The sequence below is a fragment of the Anomaloglossus baeobatrachus genome, chromosome 2 (assembly GCF_048569485.1).
Source record: "Anomaloglossus baeobatrachus isolate aAnoBae1 chromosome 2, aAnoBae1.hap1, whole genome shotgun sequence".
Taxonomy (NCBI): domain Eukaryota; kingdom Metazoa; phylum Chordata; class Amphibia; order Anura; family Aromobatidae; genus Anomaloglossus; species Anomaloglossus baeobatrachus.
Window position 1 is genome coordinate 651,909,905 of NC_134354.1, and position 9,345 is coordinate 651,919,249.

At 49.0% G+C, this 9,345-nt stretch overlaps 1 protein-coding gene across 1 annotated transcript; it reads left to right on the forward strand.

Annotated features, from left to right (window-relative positions):
- The first annotated feature begins 3,571 nt into the window (after positions 1-3,571).
- On the forward strand, positions 3,572-9,059 carry SPRYD4 (SPRY domain containing 4). The gene is made up of 2 exons (XM_075334440.1): positions 3,572-3,721; positions 7,431-9,059. The coding sequence occupies exons 1-2, from the start codon at positions 3,619-3,621 to the stop codon at positions 7,967-7,969; spliced, it is 642 nt and encodes a 213-aa protein (XP_075190555.1). The 5' UTR covers positions 3,572-3,618; the 3' UTR covers positions 7,970-9,059.
- The last annotated feature ends 286 nt before the right edge of the window (positions 9,060-9,345 follow it).

Below are 9,345 nucleotides of genomic sequence, written 5' to 3' on the forward strand. Positions count from 1 at the left end.
TCTGCGCTGTATACAGAGGAGATTAGGGCCATCTGTGCTGTATACTGAGGGGATCGGTGCCCACAGCGCTGTATACAGAGATCATTGCCCTCTGCACTGTATACAGAGATCAGGGCCCTCTGCGCTGTATACTGAGGGGATAGGTGCCCACAGCGCTGTATACAGAGATCAGGGCCCTCTGCGCTGTATACTGAGGGGATAGGTGCCCACAGCGCTGTATACAGAGATCAGGGCCCTCTGCGCTGTATACTGAGGGGATAGGTGCCCACAGCGCTGTATACAGAGATCAGGGCCCTCTGCGCTGTATACTGAGGGGATAGGTGCCCACAGCGCTGTATACAGAGGAGATCAGGGCCCTCTGCACTGTATACTGAGATCAGGGCCCTCTGCGCTGTATACAGATGAGATCAGTGCCCTCAGCGCTGTATACAGAGGAGATCAGGGCCCTCTGCGCTGTATAGGGAGGAGATCAGGGCCCTCTGCGCTGTATACAGAGGAGATCAGGGCCCTCTGCACTGTATACAAAGGAGATCAGGGCCCTCTGCGCTGTATACAGAGGAGATCAGGACCCTCTGCTCTGTATACAGAAGAGATCAGTGCCCACAGCACTGTATACAGAGGAGATTAGGACCATCTGTGCTGTATACTGAGGGGATAGGTGCCCACAGCGCTGTATACAGAGATCAGGGCCCTCTGCGCTGTATACTGAGGGGATCGGTGCCCACAGCGCTGTATACAGAGGAGATCAGGGCCCTCTGCACTGTATACAGAGGAGATCAGGGCCCTCTGCACTGTATACTGAGATCAGGGCCCTCTGCGCTGTATACAGATGAGATCAGTGCCCTCAGCGCTGTATACAGAGGAGATCAGGGCTCTCTGCGCTGTATACAGAGGAGATCAGGGCCCTCTGCGCTGTATAGGGAGGAGATCAGGGCCCTCTGCGCTGTATACAGAGGAGATCAGGGCCCTCTGCACTGTATACAGAGATCAGGGCCCTCTGCGCTGTATACAGAGGAGATCTGGACCCTCTGCTCTGTATACAGAAGAGATCAGTGCCCACAGCGCTGTATGCAGAGGAGATTAGGACCATCTGCGCTGTATACTGAGGGGATAGGTGCCCACAGCGCTGTATAAATAGGATATTAGGGCCCACAGTGTGCACAGTGCTGTCTATTATTATTATTATTATAGCTCCATTTATTCCATGGCACTTTACAAGTGAGAGAGGGTATACATACAACAATCATTAACAGTACAAAACAGACTGGTATAGGAGGAGAGAGGACCCTGCCCGCGAGGGCTCACAGTCTACAGGGAATGGGTGATGGTACAATAGGAGAGGACAGAGCTGGTTGCGCAGTGGTGACTGGACTGAGGGCTATTGTAGGTTGTAGGCTTGTTGGAAGAGATGGGTCTTGAGGTTCCTCTTGAAGCTTTCCACGGTAGTGGAGAGTCTGATGTGCTGAGGTAGAGCATTCCAGAGTATGGGGGATGCATGGGAGAAATCTTGTACGCGATTCTCTACAGAGGAAATCAGTGCCCACAGTGTGCACAGCGCTGTCTACAGAGGAAATCAGTGCCCAGTGTGCACAGCGCTGCATAGTGGAGATCGGTGCCCACAGTGTGCACAGTGCTGTATACAGAGATCGGTGCTCACAGTGTGCTCAGCGCTGTATACAGTGGAGATCGGTGCCCACAGTGTGCACAGCGCTGTATACAGAGATCGGTGCTCACAGTGTGCTCAGCGCTGTATACAGTGGCGATCGGTGCCCACAGTGTGCACAGCGCTGTATACAGAGGAGATCGGTGCTCACAGTGTGCATAGCGCTGTATACAGAGATCGGTGCCCACAGTGTGCACAGCACTGTATACAGAGGAGATCGGTGCCCACAGTGTGCACAGCACTGTATACAGAGGAGATCGGTGCCCACAGTGTGCACAGCGCTGTATACAGAGGAGATTGGTGCTCACAGTGTGCACAACGCTGTATAGGGGAGATCGGTGCCTACAGTGTGCACAGCGCTGTATACAGAGGAGATCGGTGCCCACAGTGTGCACAGCACTGTATACAGAGGAGATCGGTGCCCACAGTGTGCACAGAGCTGTATACAGAGATCGGCGCCCACAGTGTGCACAGAGCTGTATACAGAGGAAATTAGTGCCCAGTGTGCACAGCGCTGCATAGTGGAGATCGGTGCCCACAGTATGCACAGTGCTGTATACACTGGAGATCGGTGCCCACAGTGTGCACAGCGCTGTATACAGAGATCGGTGCTCACAGTGTGCACAGCGCTGTATACAGTGGAGATCGCTGCCCACAGTGTGCACAGCGCTGTATACAGTGGAGATCGATGCTCACAGTGTGCACAGAGCTGTATAGAGGAGATCGGTGCCTACAGTGTGCACAGCGCTGTATACAGGAGATTGGTGCTCACAGTGTGCACAACACTGTATAGGGGAGATCGGTGCCTACAGTGTGCACAGCGCTGTATACAGAGATCGGTGCCCACAGTGTGCACAGCACTGTATACAGAGGAGATCGGTGCCCACAGTGTGCACAGAGCTGTATACAGAGATCGGCGCCCACAGTGTGCACAGCGCTGTATACAGAGGAAATTAGTGCCCAGTGTGCACAGCGCTGCATAGTGGAGATCGGTGCCCACAGTATGCACAGTGCTGTATACACTGGAGATCGGTGCCCACAGTGTGCACAGCGCTGTATACAGAGATCGGTGCTCACAGTGTGCACAGCGCTGTATACAGTGGAGATCGCTGCCCACAGTGTGCACAGCGCTGTATACAGTGGAGATCGATGCTCACAGTGTGCACAGAGCTGTATAGTGGAGATCGCTGCCCAGAGTGTGCACAGCGCTGTATACAGTGGAGATCGATGCTCACAGTGTGCACAGAGCTGTATAGAGATCGGTGCCTACAGTGTGCACAGCGCTGTATACAGAGGAGATTGGTGCTCACAGTGTGCACAACGCTGTATAGGGGAGATCGGTGCCTACAGTGTGCACAGCGCTGTATACAGAGGAGATCGGTGCTCACAGTGTGCACAGCGCTGTATACAGAGGAGATCGGTGCCCACAGTGTGCACAGAGCTGTATACAGAGGAGATCGGTGCCCACAGTGTGAACAGCGGTGTATACAGAGGAGATCGGTGCCCACAGAGCTGTATACAGTGCAGATCGGTGCCCACAGTGTGCACAGCGGTGTATACAGAGGAGATCGGTGCCCACAGTGTGCACAGCGCTGTATACAGAGGAGATCGGTGCCCACAGTGTGCACAGTGGTGTATACAGAGGAGATCGGTGCCCACAGAGCTGTATACAGTGCAGATCGGTGCCCACAGTGTGCACAGCGGTGTATACAGAGGAGATCGGTGCCCACAGTGTGCACAGAGCTGTATACAGAGGAGATCGGTGCCCACAGTGTGCACAGAGCTGTATACAGTGAAGATCGGTGCCCACAGTGTGCACAGTGGTGTATACAGAGGAGATCGGTGCCCACAGCCACCACCCATGATACGTGGACTGGTCCCCTCCAAACCACGAGAACCATTCCTTTATTAATCTCCATCACGTGACACGGAGCACTGCCCGCCTTAATCCAAAGATGGCGTCGCCCATGAGGGTAATGATTTTAGGGAGCCGCGCCGTGAGGTGCCTCCGTGTGACGGGTCTCCAGGGCCATCAGGCCGTCATCAGCTCCAGGAGAGGTGAGGAGAAGCGAGGCCTGTGGAAGCAGAAGGAGCGTGACATCACCATCGCCAAACACGGCAACATGGGACTACAAGTCCCAGCATGCCACACAGAGTAGCTGCCAGTGAGAGCGCGCTCCATAGGCTGTCAGCGGGGGCTGCAGATTGGACGTCAGTGACCTCTCCTGACCTTGTCCGGCACACAGGATGACGTCACTATTCCTGCAGGTCAGAGGTCAGGGACCCGCGCCCTCAGGAGCGCTGACATTCAGAGAGCGCTGACCTCGTATAGGCCATAAATACAGTGTTCTCTGCCCCTGTGTTCTGGCCCCAGCCGCTTTTGTTCCGTGGCTTCGTCCTTCAGATGTTTGTGCAGGAGCTTCTCCCCAGCCCTCTGTAGCCCGCGCCCTCCGTGCGGATTCAGGGAGGAGCCCTCACCCCATTCTGTCGTCCTCAGGGGTTTTCCAGTAATATTATTGACCCCATACGTTCATCTAGTATAAGGCTATGTTCACATAGGGGTTTTTTTGGTAATTTTTTTCCTGACCAAAACCTGATCTTGTGGCAGGGAATCTCCTTTGAGTCATCTGCGTTTTTGGTGCGGTTTTTCTACAAATTGGGTTCTATCAATGCAAAAAATGTTGCAAAAACACTGCAAAGAATTGACATGCTCATTCTTTGAAATCTGCAGCAGAATCGCAGGTATTTGACAAAACTGTCAGGAAAACATCTGCAGCTGTGCGTGCGTGCGTGCGTGCGATTTCAGAAATCTCATAGACTTTGCTGGGACTGTAAAAAGCAGCTTTTAATTATGGATTTGCATAAAACCAAGGCAAATCTGCAGCTAAAAAAAGCCCAGTGTGAACATAGCCTAAAAATAACAAAACAAAGCTGTACTCACCCGCCTGTGCCCCAGCTATACACCAGTGATTGGCTGCAGCGGTGATGTGCGCTATGGACGAGGTGTATAGCTGCGGTACAGGAGGGCGAGTACAGCTTTGTTTTTTTATTATTATTATTATTATTATTATTATTATTATATTTTTTTATTTTATTTTTACCTGTGGTGAAAAATCTGATTTTAGACCCTTTTGACCCTGTGGTCTCATGACGAGTTTTTGGTGAGTTTTTTTCACAGTGTCACACACAGGATTTTGTTTTGGCTTTTTTTGTTTAATTTTTCTTGGAGTTCACACCTGCATATTTTTTTTTTTTGCCCACATATATATAAAAATGTAGTAATAAAATCACAAACTACCTAATTAAAAAAAAAAAAAACAACAAACTTTCTTGGTATTCCTGGTGCGTCTTCAGTTGTGTGGCCTCTGTTTTGACCTGAGACTCCACGTTTTATTCCTTCTCCCCTTTCTGGAGCGACTCTTCGGCTATGTGTGCACTAGGCCGTTTTTACCCGCGGTTTTGCTGCGGAAATTTTTTGAGAAATGTTTGAAATCTTTCTGCAGACGTTTCCCAGCAAAACCTATGTGAAAAAAAAATAGCTGTGCGCACACTGCGTTTTTTTTCTCAAGAAAATTCTTTCTGAAGATTTTCTTGAGAAAATGTGCATGTCACTTCTTTTACGCAGGTAGCTGCGGTATACCCCCGGTATTTCACTCCATTCACTGTAATGTAATTGTGAAATACCGGGGGTATACCGCAGGTAGCAAATGATGTGCGGTATAGCCGCAGTATGGCCACGATTTACCTGCGGTAATGTACATCGCTGCCTGCGGTTTTGCAGGAAGTGATGTCATTATGACAGAAGAGGAAGCGGAGCAGAGTAAATACACACGTCACACTCCCTGGATGCCGCACAGAAGCACTTCCGTGTGACCTCCAGGTGCCCGGGCAGTCTGTGTCCCGCTCCAGCCCTGCCGCTGCCTGCACTGCAGCGTGTCAGTATCTGCCCGCAGTGTCAGCAGCTTGTCACGCTGCAGCGCAGGCAGACACTGACACACAGCAGTGCGTGCAGCCGCGGGGATGCCGAGCGCTGCTGTCAGGAGGTGAGAAGAGATCACCTGCTGTGACGATCTCCTGACGTCACGACGGTCACTGCTGTCTATGCCCGTGTCGCGAGCGTCCCGAGACTGTCACTAGCGGTGACGTCACGGGCTCTCGCGATACTGCTGACAACGCGGCGGGCATAAAAGTCAGTGACAGCGCTGACGTCAGCAGTACAGGAGATGATCACAGCAGGTAATGATCTCATCTATCCTCCTGATGGCAGCGCTCGTCATCCCCTGCAGTGACCTGGGCTATTGATGTTAGCTCAGGTCACTGCATTGCTCTCCCAGCCAATGGGGAACATTCTGTTCTTCATTGAATGGGACAGTGACTTTGGTATGGATCACCGTGCGACCCCCCCCCCCCTTATTGGATTACGCCGGACGTGGAATTGATTGTTCTTTTCAATAAATTGGTGAAAGAGGGAATGTGGGGAGTGTTTTTTTCAAATAAAACATTTTTTTTGTCTATTTTTTATTTCTTACTGACTGGGTTGGTGATGTCGGGTATCTGATAGATGCGTGACATCACTAACCCCTGGGCTTGATGCCAGGTGACATTACACATCTGGCATCAACCCCATATATTACCTCGTTTGCCAACGCACCAGGGCAACGGGATGAGTTGGGGCGAAGCGCCAGGATTGGCACGTCTAATGGATGCGCCACTTCTGGGGCGGCTGCGGCCTATATTTTTAGGCTGGGGAGTGTCCAATAACAGTGGACCTCCCTAGTCTGAGAATACCAGACCACAGCTGTCCGCTTTACCTTGGTTGGTTATCCAATTTGGGGGGGACCCCACGTTTTTTGTTTTAAATTATTTATTTAATGTAAAATAACAGCGTGGGGTGCCCTCTGTTTTGGATTGCCAGCCAAGGTGAAGCTGCCAGCTGTGGTTTGCAAACTGCAGCCGTCTGCTTTACCCTAGCTGGCTACAAAAGATGGGGGGGACCTCACGTGGTTTTTTTAAATTATTTATTTATTTTATGGCTAAATACAAGGCTAGGCACCCTTTAGTGCCACATGAAAGTCACTAAAGGGTGCCAGCTTAGAATATGCAGGGGGGTGGGACATTATATAGGTCTTTCTCATCTATCTATCTATTATCTATCTATTCATCAATCCATCTTTCCTTCTATCCATTATCTATCTATCGATTATCTATATTATTTATTGCAGTTCAGCATAAAAAAACCGCAGGGACCAACCTGCGGCAAAATCGCGGGAAAAATGCATGCGTTTTTCCCGCAGTTTTGGTGTGGTTTTTTTACCGCAGGTGCGGTAATTTACATCTCCCAGAAGTTTCTCAATAAATTTTCTTGAGAAAAATCACTTTTCTAGTGCGCACATAGCCTTCAACAGTTTTCACATATTAAAAATGTGGCTAATTCTATGACAATGTAGGGACCGGCCCGGTGTCACAAACTCAAACTAAAAATGACAGAACTGGCACAAAATGCTATAAAAAATGGAAATAACTTTTATAATTGTCAAAAAACTAAAACCTAAGCAATTTAAATTCTGGAGATGAACATCCCTGTGTTCTCAGGACTTTTCCTAGGTTCTTAGTTGCTTGTTTTCCAAGGTCCTTTATTACCCATTTACCAAGCTGAGCCGACCTCTTTAGGTTTATCGGATTAGCTGGGTGCCGGCTTTATGTGGAAATAGAAGATGTACGATAATTACTAAAAACTGATTTTCCCGTTTTGTTTATTCTTCTGCAGAAATCTCATTTAAATTAGATGAGAAAACCGCCCACAGCAGCCTGGACCTGTTCAAGAAGGACACGGGGGTGATCTATCGTATTCTAGGCCTCGAGCCCTCCAAAGTCCCTCAGAATCTGGAGCGTTTCCGGGAATGGGCAGTTGTTCTTGGAGACACCCCAATCGTGAGCGGCCGCCATTACTGGGAGGTGACTGTGAAGAAGTCCAATGAGTTCCGTGTCGGCGTGGCAGATGCTGACATGTCCAGAGATGAATGCATTGGTGTAAGCAACCGCTCATGGGTCTTTGCATATAGCCATAAAAAATGGTGCGGAATGGTCGTAAAGAAAATCATCCCCATTACCAACATTGGCCATCCAAGCAAAGTGGGCCTCCTCGTGGACTACGACGGTGCGAAACTCAGCCTAGTGGACCCTGAGAAAGGATCTCTGGTCCATACTCTCAATGCAGACTTCCGAGGCCCGGTTGTGCCAGCATTTGCTTTGTGGGATGGAGAACTTGTCACCCACTCGGGCTTGGATGTCCCAGGCAATCTCTAAAGCTCCACAGAATTTCAATAAAAGTGCCTCCTCCGCTAAAAGCATAGCCTGGCATTAAACGGCTCAACCTTTGTTATTGGTGTTCCATTGTATACAGTATGAAAAAGTTTTATATTGTTTCCAGTATTTCAGTTATAAACGGCATAAATGTGGAAATTACTGATATATTCTCCAAATGGCTCAGTACAATAAAGACACGATCGTGTGTGGTATCTAAGGGGGCACAAGCAATGGCTTCCGATTGTGGCTTCAGCACAGGAATCATCTTGTATTGAGTTTGTACTGAAGACTAGGACCTCAATGTATAGAATGAGATGGAGAATTATTTATTTGTGTCATTGTGGTAAAAGGCTTTACATTTCCCCAATATTCTTACTAAATCGCTTGGGGTTTATTTTGCTATGTTGGGTATGATGAAAAACAAAAAGTCAGTTAATAGTGAACCCCTGTGACTTTCGGGTGACTGCTCACCCAGGTCATACTGAATTTGGTCCAGAGCAGTAGATATGCCACAATTTTGAAGCATGAGCATAGTGAATTTTCCCCCTCCCTCCCCTTCCTAAAATTCCCATATTAGACAGAAGTCATCCCTACCCATTGCTTTTAGCAGGATCATCCGAGGATCTGTTGATGATGGGGGACTCCCGCCTTCACCTTCTTCATTTGTAGGGGGTAAAGAGAAGGATCTGCCCTAATAAATTTCCAACCTTTTCTTCAGTGTGAACATAAACTGCAGCCAGATGATCTAAGGCCAGATCCACACATTCAGTATTTGTAAGCCAAAGCCAGGAGTGGAACCGTCGGATAAGTATAATGGAAACACGGGCACCACTTCTGCTTTTTTCACCCACTCCTGGTGTTGGTTACTAATGCTGATGTAAAATACTGAACATAGCCTAATGCAGAGCCAACAGCTCAGTGTACAGGGGAATCAGGTGAGATACCTGTCGAGCTAATGGGAATGGATGGCTTTATAGTGATGCTGGTATCTATATTCAGCCTATAAGAAATTCCATAGTGTACAGTGTGTCCACCCATATCCTATCCACCGCCATTAACTTGAGATCTGCGACAGCTATAGGCATAGAAGTGGTGTCTAGGTATAGTAAAGTATCCATGCGCTATGCAATGAAACCACCTATAGCGCCACCTGGTGGAAAACAACGGAGTTAGCATTTTTATCTCGAAAATGGAACGAGATAGAGAAAAAAGTGAAGTACAAAGTTGTAGGGCATCATCAATTCAATACGAATCGACACCTTGCATACAGAAATGCTATAATCAGAACGTGTAAAACTCACAAGGCTGCGGACATGAAGCGATACCTCATGGAGACCTTCCTACAAGTCATTGGGTATGGTGGCTGCGTGGACTGG

Excerpts from the sequence above, each read along its gene's own strand:
- SPRYD4 (XM_075334440.1), top strand. The coding sequence starts at position 3,619 with ATGGCGTCGCCCATGAGGGTAATGATTTTAGGGAGCCGCGCCGTGAGG. Across the intron at positions 3,722-7,430 it reads CGTCATCAGCTCCAGGAGAG|AAATCTCATTTAAATTAGAT; the intron begins GTGAGGAGAAGC and ends ATTCTTCTGCAG.